The sequence below is a fragment of the Mixophyes fleayi genome, chromosome 2 (genome assembly GCF_038048845.1).
Source record: "Mixophyes fleayi isolate aMixFle1 chromosome 2, aMixFle1.hap1, whole genome shotgun sequence".
NCBI classification, from domain to species: domain Eukaryota; kingdom Metazoa; phylum Chordata; class Amphibia; order Anura; family Limnodynastidae; genus Mixophyes; species Mixophyes fleayi.
In genome coordinates, this window is record NC_134403.1 from 375,981,724 (window position 1) to 376,008,351 (window position 26,628).

At 46.9% G+C, this 26,628-nt stretch overlaps 1 protein-coding gene across 4 annotated transcripts in view; it reads right to left on the minus strand.

Annotated features, from left to right (window-relative positions):
• Positions 1–1,045: 1,045 nt before the first annotated feature.
• Positions 1,046–26,628, minus strand: part of LOC142139687 (uncharacterized) — a 92,606-nt gene continuing 67,023 nt past the window's right edge. The window contains exons 5-8 of one of the 4 annotated variants that reach the window (XM_075197514.1): positions 17,550–17,792; positions 15,274–15,531; positions 2,457–2,585; positions 1,046–1,932 (exon numbers count right to left, since the gene is read on the minus strand). In XM_075197514.1, the coding sequence (XP_075053615.1) occupies positions 2,461–2,585; positions 15,274–15,531; positions 17,550–17,792 (626 nt within the window). In that variant the 3' untranslated portion in view covers positions 1,046–1,932; positions 2,457–2,460. The remainder of the gene's footprint in view (positions 1,933–2,456; positions 2,586–15,273; positions 15,532–17,549; positions 17,793–26,628) is intronic. The other 3 variants (XM_075197513.1, XM_075197515.1, XM_075197517.1) reach the window with 3 other exon arrangements.

The window sequence follows — 26,628 nt, forward strand, 5'->3', positions numbered from 1 at the left end:
TCACTTTCACCACCTGTTGCTGCAGGTTTCTCTAGTTGCGGCTTGTCTGGATCCTGGAATTCTGGGGGCCCTATTTGTAAAAAAATAGCTACATTTAGATAATTCCAAACAACCCTGGCGTTAAATCAATACCATCCACGATTAATATTTAGGCCTTCCTCCAGCTCCAATATTACAATAATATGCCCCTTCATCATCGCCATGCCTTATGATCACACTGCGCCCTCCATGCTGCTTTTGCCCCCTTCATCTGGCTCCCCTTAATCACACTATACTGTGCTGCTCCCCCCCTTTTTCAATCCCACTGTACCATGCCTCCCCCCTTTTTAACCCAACTGTGCCATGCTGCCCACCATTTTTTAACCCCACTGTGCCATGCTGACCCCTGTTTTTTAACCCCACTGTGCCATGCTGGCCCGTTTTTTAACCCCTCTGTGCCCCCCCTCATTTTTTAACCCCTGTCATGCTGCCCCCTCCCTCATTTTTTACCCCCCCCCTCGTTTTTAACCCCTCTATGCCCCTCCTCGATTTTTAACCCCTGTCATGCTGCCCCTCCCTCATTTTTTAACTTCTGTCATGCTGTCCCCCCCCCATTTTTAACCCCTCTATGCCCCCCCCTCGTTTTTTAACCCCTGTCATGCTGCCTCCCCGTTTTTTAACTCCTCCGTGCCCCCCCTCGTTTCCCTCCCTGCACTTACCTTTTCTCCTTTATTGGTCTTCTCTGCTGCTCTGTGCTCCATTGCTTCAGACTGACTGAATGCTGGGCATGACATGATGACATCACAACCGGCATTCAGACAGTCTGAATGGAGCACAGAGCAGCAGAGAGGAGGGATGCCGGCTCCGCGATCAGGTGAGTATGTTTTTTGTTTTTTTTAAACTAGCCTGCTCCCCCCACCAACGACCGAGCCCCCCCCCTGCAAAAAAAAAAAGAAAGGAAAAAAAGAAAAAAAAAGTTTTTAAAAAAAAAGCAGCAGCGCAAGGGCCCGGGCCGGGCCCCCTGACATACCCGGGCCCGGGTAATTAGTACCCGCTCCCCCCCCCCTCTCGGCGGCCCTGGACATAATGATAGGTGAGAGCACAGTTACAATGATTATTATTAATAACTGAAAAAATAAAACTCTTGGATTTACCTTCTTGCAATGTATATTGGTGAGAGAGGCTGCAAACACTGTAAAACGTTCTGTATTCCTGCATTAATATGACCTGAGATGTGATCTAAGGCCAGAGGAGACAAATAACACAGAACATTTCTACTTTTCATGTCTTTATTGATCACCTTGAAGCAATATTCACTGTCTTTGTTGGAAAAAGAATTTAAACTTCCCGTCAATAACATTTAATCAGATGAATTGTGTATATAAAAATCATAAACAGCCTTATAAGTATAAATAATCTTAAAAAACAGCAAGACTATAAAGTATATGATTGTGAATAAATATAATTCAAGTTTATATATTTTTGAAGCATTCATCATATTGACAGAGCAACTGTTTTATTACGGAATTATCAATGACTCGGATTGTCTCATGTCTCAGCCATAAGAGATTTCTGAAGACCAGAGTTGTCATGTCCTTGGGGATAGAGATGGGTATAAAGCCGTTACTGACGACCTTGTCCTCCATCCAGTCACAATCAGACAGATCACATCAGGTAAATGGACTGAACACCATTGATATTCTCAGTAGTGCTCATCCAACGAACGCTACTCCAAGATCTAGGACTATACCTCCTCAGGGCATTACAAAGAGCTTCAGGGTAACATCTAACAATCTGCAGACGTCTCCTGTAGTATCTAAGGTCTGTGCTCAGGATAACGCTGTCATGTAGAGGAGGATAGAAAGGAGGAAGCCGCTGTAGCTAGTAAGCAACAAAGCTCAATACAAGTTTGCCTAACACTGTCCAAAGGATCCAAAAGTCCAATAGAAAGTTCTGTGGACAGATAAGAATAAATGAGATGTTTGAGTCTTGGAGGAAAAATAAATCATTACAACAATACTTTGGTATTTTCAGTAATACTTCTATCATTCTACAATATATATTATTTTTGTTACATCTCCCGATGTAATGTTGTTGACATGTGATATCCACCCTGGTGCTGATGACTTTGAGTACAGATAAGCACATTTAATATATTTTTGAGTGTGCACAGTTTTCTTTACCCTACTATATAATTGAGTGTTTAATAATTAATATGTTGTTACACTATCTTTGGCACCTCTTTGTCAGTTGTGTTTGTTTCTTAGATTTTACACCTGCAAACAAACACTTGTATTCCAAAGAAGGTGCCATATTCTACGTACCGGTGTTTATTGTAGGGTTTGGTTTTATATTTATTCCTCTCTAACCACTTCCATTATAAAACCTTTCATGTGCCCCCACTGTTATTCCTTTGTATAAACATTCGTATCGGAGCAGCAAATTTGCTGAAATACTCAGTGGTTGATATGACTTACATGCTCAGGGACTCTGCTTTGTGCTGTACACAGTGTAAACTGAGGCAATGATGAGGGGGGTTGTCGTCACAATCAGTACCACTGTACCCCACATTACTGACTTCTCCAGACAGCTGAGACAACTGGCTCCTGAAACACATTAAAATAAGAGATGAATGAGGAGAAGTCGTTCAAAGCACAAGGACCAGTTGTACATGGTCACATGTAAAGAAGATGTACTGGAAATAGAAAATTAGTCTTCATTCCATAGAGACAATCATTTAAAAAGATCTAATGCGAAGATAAGTAAAATAATTTCCTTTATGTATCTCATCACCACGAGCCACGGGCCACAAGTTATAGGTCCAGGAAAGGCCACGGCCACTGTCATGCTATGTCGGGATGTCCACAGTCCATCACAGTATTTATATGTCAGATTCCATTACATGAACATAGAACGTCCCATGATCCAGTTAGGACATGGTACAGCCTATCAGGCTTACTGCCCCGAGGACACTCAGGGAGGTGGAACAGATGTGTCACCTATCAGTCTTACTGCCCCGAGGACACTCAGGGAGTTGGAGCAGATGTGTCACCTATCAGTCTTACTGCCCCGAGGACACTCAGGGAGGTGGAGCAGATGTGTCACCTATCAGTCTTACTGCCCCGAGGACACTCAGGGAGGTGGAGCAGATGTGTCACCTATCAGTCTTACTGCCCAGAGGACACTCAGGGAGGTGGAACAGATGTGTCAATCAGTCTTACTGCCCCGAGGACACTCAGGGAGGTGGAACAGATGTGTTACCTATCAGTTTTACTGCCCCAAGGACACTCAGGGAGGTGGAACAGATGTGTCACCTATCAGTCTTACTGCCCTGAGGACGTTCAGGGAGGTGGAACAGATGTGTCTCCTATCAGTCTTACTGCCCCGAGGACACTCAGGGAGGTGGAACAGATGTGTCTCCTATCAGTCTTACTGCCCCGATGACACTCAGGGAGGTGGAACAGATGTGTCTCCTATCAGTCTTACTGCCCCGAGGACACTCAGGGAGGTGGAACAGATGTGTCACCTATCAGTCTTACTGCCCCGAGGACACTCAGGGAGGTGGAACAGATGTGTCACCTATCATTCTTACTGCCCCGAGAACGTTCAGGGAGGTGGAACAGATGTGTCTCCTATCAGTCTTACTGCCCCGAGGACACTCAGGGAGGTGGAATAGATGTGTCACCTATCAGTCTTACTGCCCCGAGGACACTCAGGGAGGTGGAACAGATGTGTCACCTATCAGTCTTACTGCCCCGAGGACATCAGGGAGGTGGAACAGATGTGTCACCTATCAGTCTTACTGCCCCGAGGACACTCAGGGAGGTGGAACAGATGTGTCACCTATCAGTCTTACTGCCCCGAGGACACTCAGGGAGGTGGAACAGATGTGTCACCTATCAGTCTTACTGCCCCGAGGACATCAGGGAGGTGGAACAGATGTGTCTCCTATCAGTCTTACTGCTCCGAGGACACTCAGGGAGGTGGAACAGATGTGTCACCTATCAGTCTTACTGCTCCGAGGACACTCAGGGAGGTGGAGCAGATGTGTCACCTATCAGTCTTACTGCCCTGAGGACGTTCAGGGAGGTGGAACAGATGTGTCACCTATCAGTCTTACTGCCCCGAGGACACTCAGGGAGGTGGAACAGATGTGTCACCTATCAGTCTTACTGCCCCGAGGACACTCAGGGAGGTGGAACAGATGTGTCACCTATCAGTCTTACTGCCCCGAGGACACTCAGGGAGGTGGAACAGATGTGTCACCTATCAGTCTTACTGCCCCGAGGACACTCAGGGAGGTGGAACAGATGTGTCACCTATCAGTCTTTCTGCCCCGAGGACACTCAGGGAGGTGGAACAGATGTGTCACCTATCAGTCTTACTGCCCCGAGGACACTCAGGGAGGTGGAGCAGATGTGTCACCTATCAGTCTTACTGCCCCGAGGACACTCAGGGAGGTGGAACAGATGTGTCTCCTATCAGTCTTAATGCCCCGAGGACACTCAGGGAGGTGGAACAGATGTGTCACCTATCAGTCTTACTGCCCTGAGGACACTCAGGGAGGTGGAACAGATGTGTCTCCTATCAGTCTTACTGCCCTGAGGACGTTCAGGGAGGTGGAACAGATGTGTCACCTATCAGTCTTACTGCCCCGAGGACACTCAGGGAGGTGGAACAGATGTGTCACCTATCAGTCTTACTGCCCCGAGGACACTCAGGGAGGTGGAACAGATGTGTCTCCTATCAGTCTTACTGCCCCGAGGACACTCAGGGAGGTGGAATAGATGTGTCACCTATCAGTCTTACTGCCCCGAGGACACTCAGGGAGGTGGAACAGATGTGTCACCTATCAGTCTTACTGCCCCGAGGACACTCAGGGAGGTGGAACAGATGTGTCACCTATCAGTCTTACTGCCCCGAGGACACTCAGGGAGGTGGAACAGATGTGTCACCTATCAGTCTTACTGCCCCGAGGACATCAGGGAGGTGGAACAGATGTGTCTCCTATCAGTCTTACTGCTCCGAGGACACTCAGGGAGGTGGAACAGATGTGTCACCTATCAGTCTTACTGCCCCAAGGACACTCAGGGAGGTGGACCAGATGTGTCTCCTATCAGTCTTACTGCCCCGAGGACACTCAGGGAGGTGGAACAGATGTGTCTCCTATCAGTCTTACTGCTCCGAGGACACTCAGGGAGGTGGAACAGATGTGTCACCTATCAGTCTTACTGCCCCGAGGACACTCAGGGAGGTGGAACAGATGTGTCACCTATCAGTCTTACTGCCCCGAGGACACTCAGGGAGGTGGAACAGATGTGTCACCTATCAGTCTTACTGCCCCGAGGACACTCAGGGAGGTGGAGCAGATGTGTCACCTATCATTCTTACTGCCCCGAGGACACTCAGGGAGGTGGAACAGATGTGTCACCTATCAGTCTTACTGCCCCGAGGACACTCAGGGAGGTGGAACAGATGTGTCACCTATCAGTCTTACTGCCCCGAGGACACTCAGGGAGGTGGAACAGATGTGTCACCTATCAGTCTTACTGCCCCGAGGACACTCAGGAAGGTGGAACAGATGTGTCTCCTATCAGTCTTACTGGCCCGAGGACACTCAGGGAGGTGGAACAGATGTGTCACCTATCAGTCTTACTGCCCCGAGGACATCAGGGAGGTGGAACAGATGTGTCTCCTATCAGTCTTACTGCTCCGAGGACACTCAGGGAGGTGGAACAGATGTGTCACCTATCAGTCTTACTGCCCCAAGGACACTCAGGGAGGTGGACCAGATGTGTCTCCTATCAGTCTTACTGCCCCGAGGACACTCAGGGAGGTGGAACAGATGTGTCACCTATCAGTCTTACTGCCCCGAGGACGTTCAGGGAGGTGGAACAGATGTGTCTCCTATCAGTCTTACTGCCCCGAGGACACTCAGGGAGGTGGAATAGATGTGTCACCTATCAGTCTTACTGCCCCGAGGACACTCAGGGAGGTGGAACAGATGTGTCACCTATCAGTCTTACTGCCCCGAGGACACTCAGGGAGGTGGAACAGATGTGTCACCTATCAGTCTTACTGCCCCGAGGACATCAGGGAGGTGGAACAGATGTGTCTCCTATCAGTCTTACTGCTCCGAGGACACTCAGGGAGGTGGAACAGATGTGTCACCTATCAGTCTTACTGCCGCGAGGACACTCAGGGAGGTGGAACAGATGTGTCACCTATCAGTCTTACTGCCCCGAGGACACTCAGGGAGGTGGAACAGATGTGTCACCTATCAGTCTTACTGCCCCGAGGACACTCAGGGAGGTGGAACAGATGTGTCACCTATCAGTCTTACTGCCCCGAGGACACTCAGGGAGCTGGAACAGATGTGTCACCTATCAGTCTTACTGCCCCGAGGACAGTCAGGGAGGTGGAACAGATGTGTCACCTATCAGTCTTACTGCACCGAGGACACTCACAGAGGTGGAACAGATGTGTCACCTATCAGTCTTACTGCCCCGAGGACACTCAGGGAGGTGGAACAGATGTGTCACCTATCAGTCTTACTGCCCCGAGGACACTCAGGGAGGTGGAACAGATGTGTCACCTATCAGTCTTACTGCCCCGAGGACACTCAGGGAGGTGGAACAGATGTGTCACCTATCAGTCTTACTGCCCCGAGGACACTCAGGAAGGTGGAACAGATGTGTCTCCTATCAGTCTTACTGGCCCGAGGACACTCAGGGAGGTGGAACAGATGTGTCACCTATCAGTCTTACTGCCCCGAGGACACTCAGGGAGGTGGAACAGATGTGTCACCTATCAGTCTTACTGCCCCGAGGACACTCAGGGAGGTGGAACAGATGTGTCACCTATCAGTCTTACTGCCCCGAGGACACTCAGGGAGGTGGAACAGATGTGTCACCTATCAGTCTTACTGCCCCGAGGACACTCAGGGAGGTGGAACAGATGTGTCACCTATCAGTCTTACTGCCCCGAGGACACTCAGGGAGGTGGAACAGATGTGTCACCTATCAGTCTTACTGCCCCGAGGACGTTCAAGGAGGTGGAACAGATGTGTCTCCTATCAGTCTTACTGCCCCGAGGACACTCAGGGAGGTGGAAGAGATGTGTCACCTATCAGTCTTACTGCCCCGAGGACACTCAGGGAGGTGGAACAGATGTGTCACCTATCAGTCTTACTGCCCCGAGGACATCAGGGAGGTGGAACAGATGTGTTACCTATCAGTCTTACTGCCCCGAGGACACTCAGGGAGGTGGAACAGATGTGTCACCTATCAGTCTTACTGCCCCGAGGACACTCAGGGAGGTGGAACAGATGTGTCACCTATCAGTCTTACTGCCCCGAGGACATCAGGGAGGTGGAACAGATGTGTCTCCTATCAGTCTTACTGCTCCGAGGACACTCAGGGAGGTGGAACAGATGTGTCACCTATCAGTCTTACTGCCCCGAGGACACTCAGGGAGGTGGACCAGATGTGTCTCCTATCAGTCTTACTGCCCCGAGGACACTCAGGGAGGTGGAACAGATGTGTCTCCTATCAGTCTTACTGCTCCGAGGACACTCAGGGAGGTGGAACAGATGTGTCACCTATCAGTCTTACTGCCCCGAGGACACTCAGGGAGGTGGAACAGATGTGTCACCTATCAGTCTTACTGCCCCGAGGACACTCAGGGAGGTGGAACAGATGTGTCACCTATCAGTCTTACTGCCCCGAGGACACTCAGGGAGGTGGAGCAGATGTGTCACCTATCAGTCTTACTGCACCGAGGACACTCAGGGAGGTGGAACAGATGTGTCACCTATCAGTCTTACTGCCCCGAGGACACTCAGGGAGGTGGAACAGATGTGTCACCTATCAGTCTTACTGCCCCGAGGACACTCAGGGAGGTGGAACAGATGTGTCTCCTATCAGTCTTACTGCTCCGAGGACACTCAGGGAGGTGGAACAGATGTGTCTCCTATCAGTCTTACTGCCCCGAGGACACTCAGGGAGGTGGAACAGATTCATCTCCTATCAGTCTTACTGCCCCGAGGACACTCAGGGAGGTGGAACAGATGTGTCACCTATCAGTCTTACTGCTCCGAGGACACTCAGGGAGGTGGAACAGATTCATCTCCTATCAGTCTTACTGCCCCGAGGACACTCAGGGAGGTGGACCAGATGTGTCTCCTATCAGTCTTACTGCCCCGAGGACACTCAGGGAGGTGGAACAGATGTGTCTCCTATCAGTCTTACTGCTCCGAGGACACTCAGGGAGGTGGAACAGATGTGTCACCTATCAGTCTTACTGCCCCGAGGACACTCAGGGAGGTGGAACAGATGTGTCACCTATCAGTCTTACTGCCCCGAGGACACTCAGGGAGGTGGAACAGATGTGTCACCTATCAGTCTTACTGCCCCGAGGACACTCAGGGAGGTGGAGCAGATGTGTCACCTATCAGTCTTACTGCCCCGAGGACACTCAGGGAGGTGGAACAGATGTGTCACCTATCAGTCTTACTGCCCCGAGGACACTCAGGGAGGTGGAACAGATGTGTCACCTATCAGTCTTACTGCCCCGAGGACACTCAGGGAGGTGGAACAGATGTGTCTCCTATCAGTCTTACTGCTCCGAGGACACTCAGGGAGGTGGAACAGATGTGTCTCCTATCAGTCTTACTGCCCCGAGGACACTCAGGGAGGTGGAACAGATTCATCTCCTATCAGTCTTACTGCCCCGAGGACAGTCAGGGAGGTGGAACAGATGTGTCACCTATCAGTCTTACTGCCCCGAGGACACTCAGGGAGGTGGAGCAGATATGTCACCTATCAGTCTTACTGCCCCGAGGACACTCAGGGAGGTGGAACAGATGTGTCACCTATCAGTCTTACTGCCCCGAGGACACTCAGGGAGGTGGAACAGATGTGTCTCCTATCAGTCTTACTGCTCCGAGGACACTCAGGGAGGTGGAACAGATGTGTCTCCTATCAGTCTTACTGCCCCGAGGACACTCAGGGAGGTGGAACAGATTCATCTCCTATCAGTCTTACTGCCCCGAGGACACTCAGGGAGGTGGAGCAGATGTGTCACCTATCAGTCTTACTGCCCCGAGGACACTCAGGGAGGTGGAACAGATGTGTCACCTATCAGTCTTACTGCCCCGAGGACACTCAGGGAGGTGGAACAGATGTGTCTCCTATCAGTCTTACTGCTCCGAGGACACTCAGGGAGGTGGAACAGATGTGTCTCCTATCAGTCTTACTGCCCCGAGGACACTCAGGGAGGTGGAACAGATGTGTCTCCTATCAGTCTTACTGCCCCGAGGACACTCAGGGAGGTGGAACAGATGTGTCAGTGATCACAGTTCTCCCTCTTTTATCCCCCGTACCTTTATTATAACAAATCATTGTTTACTGCCACATATAGGGGTAAATTTATCAAACCTTCTAAAATGGAAAAGTGGGGGCATTGCCCGTAGCATCCAATCAGGTTCTAGGCATCTTTTATATAGTACATTCTAGAACATGTTAGCTAGAATGTCACTGGTTGCTATGGGCAACATCTACACTTTTCCATTTTTAGAAGGTTTGATAAATCTACTCCAAAGTCTCACATGATAGTCTCTTAAATGGGCATTACAGAATAGTAATTCAGCTGTACATTGTCCTCTGTGTAACAATACCCTCTGTATAACAATGTCCTCTGTATAACATTGTCCTCTGTATAACAATACCCTCTGTATAACATTGCCCTCTGTATAACATTTCCCTCTGTATAACAATGCCCTCTGTATAACAATACCCTTTGTATAACATTTCCCTCTGTATAACAATGCCCTCTGTATAACAATGCCCTTTGTATAACATTGCCCAGCTATACGTTTCATGTTGATATGAAGATGAAGCATTATAGAATACATACATATGTGCCAATATAATGATATGAAGTATATGATAAGGGTTATTTCAAACTACAAAGGTGCAATCCCACAGTGTATTGGCTGTTTTGTGACATCATGTGTCTATGTTTTAGTAAATTCCCCAGATTTTATATTGAAGCACAGGGGTCTTGTCCCTAGATTTATAATATTAAACATTTTGAACCCTCAACTGGCATTTCTAAGCTTACCAATATAATAACAAGCTTAGACACACAGAAGCCAGATGTAATAATGACAGTCTCAATGAGGCTAGACCAAGCGTAATTAATGAGAAATGGAAAAGGTTTAAATGAGTGAAGGGTGTGATCCTAAAGTGATCAGAGGTTGGATGATTCCACTACATGTGTCGCCCTAAAGACCTAGACATCGGCAGCGATAGCTCCTGAAGCCCCAACCTTAATACTGAACCTTACAACCTCCCCCTTGGTGCCTCTCCCTCCATCCCCCACAATGGTTTCCTGCAGCCAGTGAGGGGATATCTGACCACAGTAAGTGCTACCAGTAATTGGGAGCGAGGGGGGTGGATAATGCACCTTGTGGTGATACAGTTGCATTTTCAGGAGATTCAAAACCTGTTTGCTTATGGTTAAACAATTTACTTTGAATGAGCCAACAGGTCCTAATTTAGAGCAGTCCACAATTTTCTGGGCTGAATGCAATGATAAACTCGTTGCTGCAAGATTGCAGCCTAACGTGTATTTTGAGTTGCACCTATCTTAAGTCTTAAAGTTTTGAGGTGCAACACAAACTACAGTGTAAGTATTACGGCTACATTACAATACAAAGGAGCAAAGAGTAAAGATACGACATCCACCATTATCAACTTGATAGAGATGACTGGTGTTTTAACCATGTAATAAATAAATATAACATGCCCTGTCCCCGCTCCACTTAAATAAATAACCATCATCAGTCTTGTAGCCTAAACTGACTAATGCTAAAGCAAGGGGTCAACAAGCGTGAGGTCCTTCTGCAAAAGCGCTAACCGGCATCAGGATAAGCCAGCACTCTGGTGGCTATAACAGGAAGACTTGCAGTGTCAGATTGTCATAATATGATACCAGCCCCACCCCTGTCAACACGGGGGGAAGGGGGGGGGGGACTGTCATAGGGCAGAAAATAAATTGCACAGCTTCCCTGAGCCAACTTGCCCCCAATTAAATAACACTGGGGCTTATACTGACACTCTTGGTTGGTGGGTGTTAGAATCATTAAGTACTGTTGTGGCAATTCACAGCATGCCCACAGGTACCAGTGATTATTAGGACATGCAAGATCTTGTGGAGCAACCAGGACTCACCACTGAGTAATATAATTCAACAAATGTACCTGATAATAAAAATCACAGACACAGTTTGTTGTATTATTTTATTTCAAATAAAGACTAACCAAAATCTTTTGTTAGTCTATCTTCCATCCTGAAGAATAGAAAAAATAAATAAATAAATAGTTCTGAAGAAGGGGAGACCCAAGGCAAATGTATGAACTTAATTGACCTCGTTGAGAGACAACAAATCTTAATGGTGGCAAAATTTAAAAAAAGCAACACACCTCGTTTCAACCATAAAATTTTATTTAAACACCCCCCTCAAAAAAACCTGAAATATCAACATTTGTGTTCTTCTTCTGTATGATCTAAATGTCGTATGCTTTTAATCCACTAGGCTTGTTTAAAATAACACCAAACACATCCAAGGTCCTGTAGTTGTCCATAAAAAAATATTCCACAGGTGTAGCAAAAAAATCTTTTTTCTTGCTTGAATCAATCCAAATAATCCAAATAATCCACAGGAACATGCTTGACAAAAAAACAAACCATCTAAACAACGAAAACTAGGTTCTGTATGCAGAAGCAACCATCGCACAATGAAAATGTGAAAGATGCGAGGTCTATTTATAACCTAGGGGCTTACTCACTCACAGCGTGGGAATGCCCTAGGTTATATATAGACCTCTCGTCTCTGCATGTTACACTACTATACTCACAATGCTCTCTACACTGCTCTGTATATTACACTACTACACTCACAATGCTCTATACACTGCTCGGTGTACTACATTACTGCACTCCCATTTACATGTGTCTAAGTACAAAGATATGAAGCAATCTAGCTAGACAGGATCCCCCTGTAAAAAAAACAACATTATAGATCAGTGAAGCATGAAATTAATTTGTGGTATTTTTTGGCCATTTAGGCTATATTGACTGCATTTTGAGAGACTCATACACCATTTTTCTCTGTGTCTTCTATACTCAAAATATTAGTTTATGAAATCATCTGGACAGGAAAATTCTGTTTAAAAATGTTTTATACAGTACTGTTTCCCAGTGGATGTCCATTGGTACTATAGGAAGCAGGTGCATGAAACAGAGCATACAGTCAGAAAGATGTACCTAATAAAGGAGTCACTGAGTATATATTCTATATTTATTCTGATATAAATTCTTCTCCATTACCTCGTTCAGTTAGTGAGCCCCAGAGATTAGTGATGGGTGCCCTCCTGTTCTCAATATATCCTTCTCCTCTAACCCAATTCAAATTTGGATTTAATCTCTAAGGAGATGATTTTCAAATGCCTATTTATACTAGTAAACATTGACTTTTCCTCAGAACACCGCTGACAGTCTTCTCCATAAATTTATCCCTGTACCAGGAATAGTGTCAGGAACCAGAACCTATCTGCTGACATTGGTGCAACCCTGTCTGGAGGCAAGGAGTCTAACGCGCCTCTGGTCTTCCCCAGGGACCCCGCAAGGAAGTTTGGTTTTAGCTGCGAGTGATACGCAGGTCGCGTTTCTCCAGGAGGGCATTTAGCGAGGAGGTAGACTGAAGAAATTGGATAGTCTGAGAAGCGAGATCAAACCGTGCGGACAGCGCATTACACAGGGAGGATCCAACGGATTTGTCCGTCAAGCCGAAGTCAAACACCAGAAGAGTCTTACAGAGCCTAAGGGAGCATCCAAAAGAAGTGTCAGGGAGAGCCGAGTCAGGAGTGGAGTCAGATTGAACAATGTGGAAACACATAAGCGCCTGGAACTAGGGGACCTAATGCTCTGGCACCCTACTTTAAATAGAGAATGAGGAAGGAAATTGATTACCGGCGGGAGTGAAGTCAGCAGCCGGGTGCCAAATAGCGTCTCCTTAACTAGCAGAAGGAGCTACCGGCCGGCCAGGTCTGATGTGTGTGGTTGCTTGGTGTCCATTTCTGAGCGGACGGGAGAGCACAGGGACGGCACCTGAGAAACAGACATTGACCACCTTAAAATTTGAAATTTAGGTGGGGATTTCTGCCATACTAGCAAACCCCTTTTTGGCTTATGACCATCATTACATATACATTAGCTAACAGGGGGGCCCCAATCCCCCTTTTGTCACAACTTGAAATCAATCAATGCAAATTCTCTAATTGTAAGTTGCTTTCACTCCATTAAAGTCCAGCAGTTACCTCAAGTGAATTGAATACCCGTGTAATCTGACGGGGTTTAGAAGTTCACGGTAACAGAAACTGATGTACAACAAGGTCAGCTAAACTTACTTGTAAATGTTGGTCCACCAGAAGATGATCGTTACAATATCGGGACTGGATACTCCCTGCATGCTGGAGATGGGACTATAAATGTATATACATATATATCTATGTGGAGTTTGGATCTTCTCCTCTGATTTGCTCCCACAGTCCAAAAACATATTAGTAGGTTAACTGGATACTGACAGAATGGACCAACCACACCTTAAACAGTGACTTTCCATCATCTGTTACATTTCTGGTTACAAGTCTTCTCTTGTACTACAACTTCTCACTGGACCAATCACCCTCATTCTATTAAACTGTCTCTTAACCTTCAAGTGGTCCTGGAACCTTATAGACGTACTCTCTGTAATGGATGAGGTTTGTCCTAAAATAGCCACCATAGGGATGTCAGGCAGTGACAAAGGTCTATGGAAATTCCACTGCTTAGTTACTGTATATTATATGGATATTAGATCTGTATGAAAATGTGGTCATGGATCTCTGGTGTGTAATCATTTTTAATATTTCCTATATAAAAATTAAAACAATAAAAAAACTCAGACACAATATTTAAATATTAAATGAGTAGACACCCATGCCAATAGTATATGTGGCATAGAGACACTAAAAAAAGCATACACTGATGCACTGTCAGGCGCCATCTCCGCACTGACACTTGGTGCAGGAGACGGACGCCTGCACCTTCTCAGCAACCATGTCCTGTTGCCTAGCAGTGGGACGCTATCTCTGCTCACCTGTCTGCGGCCAGCATGTCTTACCGCCAAAATCTCCCTAACCCAATCAGGAGGCACCTTAGGGTATATAAAGCATCCTCTGACACATGTCTAGTGCCAGAGTATTGCTTTATTCCTTCTCCATCGTTCCCTGAACGAATTATCCAGTGTGTTATTCGGTTCTGACTCGGCTTCCTGTGACTATTCTCCTGTGTTTCGTTTTGGTACCTCGCTGCCCGGCTGGTTTGACTATTTGGCTTGACCTGACTTCTCTCTGGATCCTCCCTCTGTACTGCACCGCTCGGTTGGCTCTGACCTGGATTGCCTGACTACGCCTGTCTACTACTGTCGCTACACCGGTGACTGTCTTTGAGAACCGTGACCTGTGTACCCTCTGCAGCTAAGCCCAAACCCCTTTGCGGGGATCCCTGGTGAATACTGGGGGTACGTTAGACTCCGTGCCTCCCTGTTCAGTTGCGCCAATACCGGTTAGCGTCCATCTCTGCAATTCCGTGACATGCACACACCATCACACACAGTGCAGGAGATCAGTGTACAATACAGAGTCATTGCCTGGTAGCCCACTGTGGCTAAATATTATGGAGTCCATGCTTGCCCAGAGTGGCCATAAATTTTCAAATCGTTGTTGGCCCAGTTTTGCCATACAGTGCCTAGTTCCTGCTGGCTGATGTGCATAGGCTTCCCCACCTCTCCAATATCATTTCACAGTGAGGAAGTGGAGCTAGTTTCAGCTTTATGACAAGGCCAGGGGGATCAATCACTGAGCACCTTAATTGTATCAGCAATAATGGTGAGAATGCTAAGGGAGCTTCCCTCACTTCTTCCTGGCTCCACCTCTGACTGGGAGATTTAAGATGCCAGAGATGATGTAGAAATTGACTTATCAGGTATGGGGCTAGATGTCTGCTATTTTGTTTACGCTTTTCATTAGCAGATAGATTTGGTGTATGTGAAAATGACTAAGCACTGCAGGGACCAGTGCAGAGTTAAGATAAAATGGCGGCCAGTGAGAGATACATGTATTCTGATGTCAGTCTATGCCATTTCTACAGACACTACTCTCCCCTATACATGCAGAATGCACACACTCACCAGCAGGGCAGGTATGGTAAGAAGGACCAGTCACAGATTCCCTCAACTGGTTTCTCACAGAACAGGAAACATTCCAGGGGCCTCCTGATGACTCTGTGTAATTCAAGCCAGCCCATGAGGAACTAGAATTAACAACCTTTAACCCTCCATTCACTGTCAAGGAAAACAAGGGCCTTGTCCCACTCAGCACCCAGCAGGAGATCACAGCGCTGCCATTTTGGAGACAAGATACATTCAGGACAGGGTCTGAGACTGGAGCTAATTGAGAGAGAGCAGGAAAAAAAATGTGACAAAATGTGTATGGAAGGAAGAGGGAGCAGAGTGTGAGGAGAGAACAGAGGGAGCAGAGTGTGAGGAGAGAACAGAGGGAGCAGAGTGTGAGGAGAGAACAGAGGGAGCAGAGTGTGAGGAGAGAACAGAGGGAGTAGAGTGTGAGGAGAGAACAGAGGGAGCAGAGTGTGAGCACAGAACAGAAGGAGCAGAGTGTGAAGAGAGAACAGAGGGAGCAGAGTGTGAGGAGAAAACAGAGGGAGCAGAGTGTGACGAGAGAACAGAGGGAGCAGAGTGTGAGGAGAGAACAGAGGGAGCAGAGTGTGAGGAGAGAACAGAGGGAGCAGAGTGTGATGAGAGAACAGAGGGAGCAGAGTGTGAGGAGAGAACAGAGGGAGCAGAGTGTGAGGAGAGAACAGAGGGAGCAGAGTGTGATGAGAGAACAGAGGGAGCAGAGTGTGAGGAGAGAACAGAGGGAACAGAGTGTGAGGAGAGAACAGAGGGAGCAGAGTGTGATGAGAGAACAGAGGGAGCAGAGTGTGAGGAGAGAACAGAGGGAGCAGAGTGTGAGGAGAGAACAGATGGAGTCGAGTGTGAGGAGAGAACAGAGGGCTGAGAGTGTGATGAGAGAACAGAGGGAGTCGAGTGTGAGGAGAGAACAGAAGGAGCAGAGTGTGAGGAGAGAACAGAGGGAGCAGAGTGTGAGGAGAGAACAGATGGAGTCGAGTGTGAGGAGAGAACAGAGGGAGCAGAGTGTGAGGAGAGAATAGAGGGAGCAGAGTGTGAGGAGAGAACAGATGGAGTCGAGTGTGAGGAGAGAACAGAGGGCTGAGAGTGTGATGAGAGAACAGAGGGAGTCGAGTGTGAGGAGAGAACAGAGGGAGCAGAGTGTGAGGAGAGAACAGAGGGAGCAGAGTGTGAGGAGAGAACAGATGGAGTCGAGTGTGAGGAGAGAACAGAGGGAGCAGAGTGTGAGGAGAGAACAGAGGGAGCAGAGTGTGAGGAGAGAACAGAGGGAGCAGAGTGTGATGAGAGAACAGAGGGAGCAGAGTGTGAGGAGAGAACAGAGGGAGCAGAGTGTGAGGAGAGAACAGAGGGAACAGAGTGTGATGAGAGAACAGAGGGAGTCGAGTGTGAGGAGAGAACAGAGGGAGCAGAGTGTGAGGACAGAGCAGAGTGTGAGGAGAGAACAGAGGGAGCAGAGTGTGACAAGAGAACAGAAGGAGCAGAGTGTGACAAGAGAACAGAAGGAGCAGAGTGTGAGGAGAGAACAGAGGGAGCAGAGTGTAAGGAGAGAACAGAGGGAGCAGAGTGTGTGGAGAGAACAGAGGGAGCAGAGTGTGTGGAGAGAACAGAGGGAGCAGAGTGTGAGGAGAGAACAGAAGGAGCAGAGTGTAAGGAGAGAACAGAGGGAGCAGAGTGTGAGGAGAGAACAGAGGGAGCAGAGTGTGATGAGAGAACAGATGGAGCAGAGTGTGAGGAGAGAACAGAGGGAGCAGAGTGTGAGGAGAGAACAGAGGGAGCAGAGTGTGAGGAGAGAACAGAGGGAGCAGAGTGTGATGAGAGAACAGAGGGAGCAGAGTGTAACAAGAGAACAGAGGGAGCAGAGTGTGAGGAGAGAACAGAGGGAGCCGAGTGTGAGGTGAGAACAGAGGGAGCAGAGTGTGAGGAGAGAACAGAGGGAGCAGAGTGTGAGGAGAGAACAGAGGGAGCAGAGTGTGATGAGAGAACAGATGGAGCAGAGTGTGAGGAGAGAACAGAGGGAGCAGAGTGTGAGGAGAGAACAGAGGGAGCAGAGTGTGAGGAGAGAACAGAGGGAGCAGAGTGTGAGCAGAGAACAGAGGGAGCAGAGTGTAACAAGAGAACAGAGGGAGCAGAGTGTGAGGAGAGAACAGAGGGAGCCGAGTGTGAGGTGAGAACAGAGGGAGCAGAGTGTGATGAGAGAACAGAGGGAGCAGTGTATGAGTGTATTTTAGATCAGGGAACACTGTTCACCCTCCACTCACCTGGACAGAAGATCTCAGTTTCATTACTGGATTTCTTACTGACAGGGTTCATTACAGAACAGCTGATTCTTTTTTCACCAAACTCTTTGTTACTTAAAGTGATGTTAGAGTTATTTCTTTGTATTAATTCCCCATTCACGGTCCAGTTATATGAGGCATCCATCCCATTCTCTACATCACAGAGGACACTGGCACTTCCATCCGCTTGGCACGTATAGTTAACGACAGGCACAGAGAGAGGAACTAAGGAGACATCCAATGGACATATAGATTCTATAGCTAATATATATATACATCTGTTTTAGAGCTATTAGCTATACCATAAGTGAAATGTTGGTCTGATATAACTCTATATTATAGTATTCAATTGTCACATATTAATACAGTCACCCAGTCAATATAACAAGGTTAATCATATATACAAAAATACACCTGTAATAAATAGATGGGATAATAAATCAATTAAACCTCATATTAAATAATATGTGTAAAAGAATCAACAAAAAGAGAGACGAATAAATGGTATTATAATATAGTACATATAATATACCATTCGCTTTAAATTGTAATTAATAATTGATCCAAGGAATGTACTTAACAGGAATATAATTTAACAGCATGTTGGAAGAGCATAATATATGGGGTATATATATATATAGATAGATAGATATATATGTTACGGAATATGTTGGCGCTATATAAATAAATTATGATGATGATATATATATATATATATATATATATATATATATATATATATATATATATATATGTGTGTGTGTGTGTGTGTGTGTGTGTATATTTTTCTCCTGCATAGGGACTGGTTAGATCCTGGGGAGTCTGCAGGCTCAAGACTGTGGACCATGTTATATACAGATGTAGGCAAAGTAAATGTAAAATGTGATTTACTTACAAGCTTTTGCAGTTTCTTCCACAGCAACAGCAGAAGCCTGACAAGGTGTCTTTTATCAAGAGGGGTTACAGATCAATTGCAGGGAATGCTTTCAAAGGCAAGATGGGAGTGTCGCCTGTTTGTCAAGCCAAGTCTGTGGTAGGAGCCTCAAGTATAAAAGACTGTGTGGTTCATGTGCGTATGGCAACTAATGCCACTTAGTGGCCGGCTGGTAGGGAGGGTAACAGCCATATAGCCAGCTGTAGGTTGCCTGGTGTCGTCCTAACGTTTGATGTGACATTGTGATGTAACAATAAAGCACCGTTTTGATTTGCAAGCTGTCCATGTTGCTGATGTCTGCAGGCTGCTCTTGCAACAAGTGGTTTCAGAAGGTGTCAAAAGGGCTACAAAAAAGGCGCTTTTGTTACAGGTGTTGTCAGAAGTGGGATCGCCAAGGACAGCCAACGCGCAGCTGTCCACCCAATCTGCAGACGCAAAAAGTGGAGAGTGGAAAATATTGAATGCCACTGTCACACACGAAACTGTGTATTAAGCTGTCAGTTACAGATTAGAATTTGCTGGATTGCTGAGAAAGCAAATATTTTTTCTATGGAGAGAAATATATGAGCAATGCTATGGGAACTGTGCAGTGTCTATTGTTTTGCAAAACAAACCAAAAGTTTCAAAAATTGCTGATTATTATAGTGCCACACCTTGCTTGTTCTCTGAACTATGAGTTGGTTGTGGTTCACTGAAGTCTGCTGTTTACCTGTGTGTGCAGGATAAAGCATTGGTTTGTCCTTCTAATTAACTGTGGAAAGTGCTGGATATGTGCAAAATTTGACGTTTTAAAGCTGTATATAGAAACAAAAGTAGTTGCTGCCAGCATAGATTTTCTTCTTCAGCCAAGATGGGTAAGAAAAAAAATAAAATGTGTCAGAAAGAAAATGTACAAATAGGAGAGGCTGGAATTGATTCCCAGCAGAGTGAATTAAAAAAGAATTGCATGGTACTTTGCAGAATGGAAAAGAAGTTGAAGAATATCATGCTCTCTGTACAAGCCTTGTGTTACCTGGGTCAGACTATGTGGCAAGTAAACAATATGATTGCTTGGGGAAAACTTTTGTAGAAAATTATGTAGACATGGCAGAGTATGATCGCATGGAGAGGACTTTTAGAGAAGAAATCTCCTTGTTGGAGAAAGAGTTGAGGGACTCAAAGCAGCATTGTGCTGAAAAGGTGAAAATCCAAGAAGCAATTTCTGAGTCCCTGAGAAGTGAATTACAAGAGTTTTTTGAGGCAAAAAAAAAGAGCAGTAGAAGCTCTAAAAGACATAGTGGAGAATAAAGACAATGAGATTGCGCTGAAAGAAGAGCTTGTCAAGGCTCAGCCCGAGGTCACCCCCAGCACTGTTCAGCCCATGTTATCACATAGTACTGTCCGGTTGTCAGGCGCCGTTCTGTAGATCGGGACGGATGTCCCGCTGTGCTGCTTGGCGCGTGTGGTTGCCTAGCAAACAGACGCGTCACTTCCGCCCTGCTCGGCCACCCGGCTACAGCACTGTAAGCGTTCCCGTTGCTAGGCAACGGGACGCTGCATTCAGGAAGCGCTACGGCGCTAATATGATGACAGCGCTGCGGCGCTGAAGCTGATTGGGCATCAGATGTATTTAAGCCTTCCATGGTCCCACCTCCAGTGCCAGAGTTTAAGGTCCTCCTGTCCTCCAGCGTTTCTAGTGTATTCCTGTGATTGCCCATTTCCTGACCTTTGCCTGTCTCCTGATTATTTGCTGTTTGCCTGTGACCTTTGTGACCCGGATTGCCTTGACTACTCTTTGGATCTCCCTTTTGTACCTTGCTGTCAGAACGTTACCGACCCAGCTATACTCATCACCCCTTCGGATTCTTCTTGTGTACCTGCATTGCCCGCACCATTGCCGAACCGGTCTGGCTGACATTCCTCTCGTGCTTCGCTATCTGACTCATGGAAGGACCGCGACCTGCGTGTTCCCTGCAGCTGAGTCCATACCTCCTTGCGGGGGTCCCTGGTGAATACCAGGGGCACGTTAGACTCCGCACCTTCCTCCGAGTAGTGCAAACGATAGCAGGTACGCTATACTCAGTCATGACAGTAAACTCTGGCGATGTCTACCAAAGGAACTGTTGAACCCTCAGTCCGGGACCTTCTCATTCATTTGGCTCAGCGAGTAGAACAGCAAGAAGCAGCCCAAGCACATCTCCTACAATGTGTTCAAGGTATCGCTACACGCTTCGATGTTTTACAGGGCTCTGTGCTTGCTACTCCAGCCATTACCTCCTCCTCAGTGGCGTCCTCTAGTGTGGTTACCGTATCTACAGCAACCTCAGGCATGCGTATCCCCGCGTCTGAAAAATACAACGGAGATCCCAAAAAATGCAGGGGTTTCTTGAACCAGTGCTCCATCCAGTTCGAGTGTAATGCAGGGGCATTTCCTTCAGAACGTATGAAGGTGGCATTCATGATCTACCTCCTGAGCGGTCAAGCACTAGCCTGGGCTTCGCCTTTGTGGGAGAATGGAGACCCTCTTCTTAATAACACCGCCTCCTTTATTGAATATTTCAGGAGAGTCTTCGATGACCCTGGGAGAGTAGCCTCTGCTGCCACCAGTTTGCTGAACCTGCGTCAAGGCAACCTATCTGTCGGGCAATATGCCATCCAGTTCCGCACCTTAGCGTCAGAGCTGAAGTGGAACAACGAGGCGCTGGTCGCAACTTTCTGGCAAGGTCTAATCAACCGTATTAAAGACGAACTAGTTTCTCGGGATCTTCCCTCTGACCTTAATACCCTAAATGCGCTATGTATCAAAGTAGACCTACGTTATCAAGAACGCACCCAAGAACGTCCTGTCTCTAAGCGGGTTGTTCCTCGTCTGGCTCCACAATTTCAAAACCCGGTTTTGCCTATGGACGAACCCATGCAAGTAGGACGTTCTCGCCTATCCCCAGAAGAAAGAGAGAGGCGCTTCAGGCAACGCCTCTGCCTTTACTGTGGCGATCCCGGACATCTTCTCAAGGTCTGTCCTAAGAGACCGGGAAACCCGTCCTCCTAAACGGTAGCAGGGAGGCCGGTTTAGGAGTATCAACAGTTGCTCCCTACTCTAAACACACCCCTGAGCTTCTTATCGCAGTCACCCTGAGCACCCCTAGAGGTCCCTTCTCCACCACGGCCTTTGTGGATTCCGGCTCCTCCGGGAACTTCATTTCTGCCACTCTCGTTGCTGGGCTTCAAATTCCAACACTCACCTTGCCTCAACCATTATCGTTAATGGCAGTGGATGGGAACCGTGTCAGCAGTGGCTCCATCTCCTCCATCACCTTTCCCATTCGGTTAATGGTAGGAGCCCTCCATAGCGAGATGATTCAGTTGTTGGTGTTGCCAAAATCCATTAATCCCCTTATCTTGGGGCTTCCTTGGCTACGAAGTCATTATCCGCAGATGGATTGGGATCGTGCTCAGGTTCCCGTTGGGGTACAGGATGTCATCATAGATGTCTATCTAGTGTTCTGCCTCCCGGTTCCCAAGTTGTTGCTCAGTCCACTGTTACAGAATCAGTCCTTCCAGCAGCATACGCCTAGTTTCAAGATGTATTAAGTAAGACCGAAGCCGAGTTGTTACCTCCCCATCGGCCCTGGGACTGCTCCATTACCTTGCTTCCCAATCAACCTATACCCAAGGGGCGAACTTATCCTCTTTCTCGCCCAGAGACCTTGGCAATGTCTCAATATATCACGGAGAATCTGAAACGTGGGTTTATTCGCAAGTCTACCTCTCCTGCTGGGGCTGGATTCTTCTTTGTCAAGAAAAAAAATTGGTCCCTGCGCCCGTGCATTGACTATAGACCCCTGAATCGTATTACTATCAAAAATCAGTACTCGTTACCTCTTATCTCCGATCTATTTGACAGGATCAGCGGGGCTCAAGTATTTACTAGAGTAGACCTACGAGGGACCTACAACCTCATTCATATAAAGAAGGGTGACGAGTGGAAGACCGCCTTCAATACTAGGGATGGTCATTTCGAATACCTGGTAATGCCCTTCGGTCTTTGCAATGCCCCTGCCATCTTCCAGACTTTCGTTAATGACATCTTTCAAGATCTGTTGTACACCTCCGTAGTTGTTTATCTAGATGACATTCTAGTGTTTTCAAAAGACCTGAGTTCTCATCAAGAACAAGTAAGGGGGGTCTTACGAAGACTGCGCAAATACCATCTCTATTGCAAATTGGAAAAATGTGTCTTTGAAGATCTCCAAGTGTCCTTCCTTGGGTTTATCGTGTCCGGCTCTGGTTTACAGATGGATCCCACCAAGGTGTCGTCCATCTTGAATTGGCCTCAACCGCAGGGCCTTAAAGCTATCCAAAGGTTCATCGGATTCGCCAATTATTATCAGCAGTTCATCCAAGATTTTTCTTCCATTATCGCTCTAATCACAGCGTTAACTAGGAGATCTGCCAATCCGAAGATATGGTCTCCAGAGGCTGTTTCTGCCTTTACTACTCTAAAAAAAGCCTTTTCCTCGGCCTCTGTTCTCTCCCAGCCGGACCAACAGCGACCTTTCTTTGTGGAAGTAGACGCCTCTTCAATAGGCATTGGAGCTGTGTTATTCCAAAAGACACCTTCAGGTACCCATTCTCCATGCGGGTTCTTCTCCAGACGATTTCTTCCTAACGAGATTAATTATGGAATCGGAGACAAAGAGCTTCTCGCTATCAAAGCAGCTTTGGAGGAATGGCGACACTTACTAGAGGGCGCTTTATTTCCTGTTACCATATTAACAGATCACCGAAATTTGACATTTATTCGTGAAGCTCGCTGTTTGAATCCTCGGCAGGCCCGCTGGGCATCATTCTTTGCTCGCTTCAATATGATTCTTACCTTCTGTCCAGGTGCTAAAAATGGGCGGGCAGACACTCTATCCCGTTCTTTTGATGATACAGATCGCCTGAATCCATCGATTCCTCAATGCATTATCGATCCTTCTAACATAGTTGCAATTACCAATACTGTTAAGGATGCTTCTCCCACAGGACGATCGTTTGTGGAACCACTATTACGACTCAAGGTATTGCGATGGGCCCATTCGTCCTGTATCGCAGGTCACGCTGGTATAAAGAAGACCACATTCCTTCTTTGTCATCGTTTCTGGTGGCCCACTATACGTGCTGATATACGGGACTTTATTGCAGCATGTACCATTTGTGCCCAACACAAAACTTCCAGGAAGGTCCCCGCTGGATTGCTTCAACCCCTGCCTATGCCTGATGCTCCCTGGGAGAGTATAGCCATGGATTTTATCACTGACCTTCCCTGCAGTTCTGGTTTCAACACCATCTGGGTCGTCATTGATCAATTTTTTAAAATGGTGCACTTCATTCCTCTTTCAGGTCTACCTTCGGCCAGTCACTTAGCCGACACGTTTATCAAAGAGATCTTCAGACTCCATGGTTGCCCAAGAGAAATCATCTCTGACAGAGGAGTTCAATTCATCTCCCGGTTCTGGAGGGCCTTCTGTAAAAAGCTGGGTACGGAGTTAAAATTCTCGTCGGGGTATCACCCCCAGACCAATGGTCAGACCGAGCGGATCAACCAGGATTTAGAGACTTTTCTTCGTTGCTTTACCGCTGATAATCAAAGCAGATGGTCACAATTCCTTCCCTGGGCAGAGTTCTCACGCAATCACCATGTCCATGTATCTACCGGGTTTTCTCCATTCTTTTTTGTGACCGGGATGCATCCTATTATCCCAGACCCATTTCCAAATTCCTCCTCCTCAGTTCCGGCTGTGGACTCACTCTATCAAGAATTCTCTCTCATTTAGGCCAGAACCAAAGCAGCTCTGCAAAAAGCAACACAGCACCATAAGACCTTTGCAGATCGCCACCGAAGAGCTACTCCTCTATTGAAGGTAGGGGATCAAGTATGGCTTTCCACTAAAGATTTAAAACTTAAAGTACCATCTATGAAAATGGCTCCACGTTTTATTGGTCCCTACACCATCTCACAAGTTATCAATCCTATGTGTGTCAAGCTAAAGCTACCTGCTTCCTTACGATGTCATAATACCTTTCATGTGTCCCTACTTCGGCCATTGGTGCTTAACAGGTTCTTTGTACCTCCATCTCGACCTCCTCCAGTTCAAACCTCCTCTGGAACAGAGTTTGAGATCATTCGAATCCTGGATGTTCGTATCCGCTATGGTCGCCAACAGTTCCTTGTTCACTGCAAGGGATTTGGTCCTGAAGAGAGATCTTGGGTGGACAAACCAGACCTTCATGCTCCTCTGCTACTCAAAAGATTTCTCCAATCAAGGGGAGGAGGAGGAGGAGGGCATACTGTCAGGCGCCGCCTGTGAGATCGGGACGGATGTCCCGCTGTGCTGCTCAGCGCGTCTGGTTGCCTAGCAACCAGATGCGTCACTTCCGCCCCGCTCGGCCACCCGGCTACAGCAGTGAAAGCGTTCCCGTTGCTAGGCAATGGGACGCTGCATTCAGGAAGCGCTACAGTGCTAATATGATGATAGCGCTGCAGCGCTGAAGCTGATTGGGCATTAGATGTATTTAAGCTTTCCATGGTCCCACCTCCAGTGCCAGAGTTTCAGGTCCTCCTGTCCTCCAGTTTTTCTAGTGTATTCCTGTGATTGCCCATTTCCTGACCTTTTGCCTGCCTCCTGATTATTGCTGTTTGCCTGTGACCCTTGTGACCCGGATTGCTTTGACTACCCTTTGGATCTCCCTTTTGTACCTCGCTGTCAGAACGTTACCGACCCGGCTAGACTCACCACCCCTTCGGATTCTCCTTGTGTACCTGCATTGCCCCCACCATTACCGTCTGTCTGACATTTCTCTCGTGCTTCGCTATCTGACTCGCGGAAGGACCGCGACCTGCGTGTTCCCTGCAGCTGAGTCCATACCTCCTTGCGGGGGTCCCTGGTGAATACCAGGGGCACGTTAGACTCTGCACCTTCCTCCGAGTAGTGCCAACGATAGCAGGTACGCTATACTCAGTCGTGACAATCACCAAGGTTGGTTAAGCTAAGGGGACGGGTATGTGACAAAGAGGAGTAATTGACACACCTCTCCTGCATAGGGACAGGTAAGGTCCCGTGGGAGTCCTGCGCCTTAACCCTAACCCTAACACTTAGGTTACATTACTTATGCAGTGGGCATTGCGCTTTAAATGCTTGAATAGGACATTCGCACTTCTAAGTGACGTCAAACGGTATCCTGTCAGATACGTTAACTGTCATTTTTAATGTCAGTGTATATTTATTTGTGGTCAGGCATGTAACCATCATTATCGCTTATATGTACCCAACCCACTTATTAAAGGTCTGAGGCTCTTATTGTTGAAAGACGTTTTGGATATAAAACGTTTTGATTCTGCCTATATGAGACTGCTATTCCTGATAGAGATCTTATTATTACTCCAGGAAATTCACTGCTTCAGTGAAATCACGAACTGCACACTTGTGTTTTAGATGAAATTTAGGTGTTTATACTAGTCTCATTCATATTACTAAAGACAACAGTTCCTACAGCCAAGAAGGAAAATACATGATCATAAGGGTTATAAACTGTTCCACGACAAGATACACTTGGACATTCGTGATGGGTGGGTGAGAAAGGGTTAAAAATACAACCTGATATGTCTAAAAATTATTAAACTTCCCTAAAATGATATCTCACACTCACTGCTCACTACCCATGTCTGCCACCACTATTATTTGGTTCCAAAGCTGACACTTGGGGTAAACCTTCTGTTACTCCCTGACATAATACTATCTCAGCCTTATTTATTCAGAGGTTTTTAACTGAAGAATTATATACCTTAAATGTAACGTTACAACAACAAACCCTAACTGAGCCTTGAATTCCTTAGGAACACAAAGACAGAACACTATGATATGGCGTATAATATAAAGAAGTCAGAATGGTTATGTTCTAAAAAAAAAAATAGCAAAATGGCATTCAGAAATACAATTGCAAAAAAGTTCCTTAAAATAAACAGGAATAAAAAAATAAATAGAAAACTCATGTAATCTTCACTCTTCAACTGCTACCTGGAAGATGGATAGAATTTGGACATCAAGAGGAACCAAGAGGGGATTTAACCCTGTCTGCAGCCTGTTCCCGCAGACTTCTTGGGTT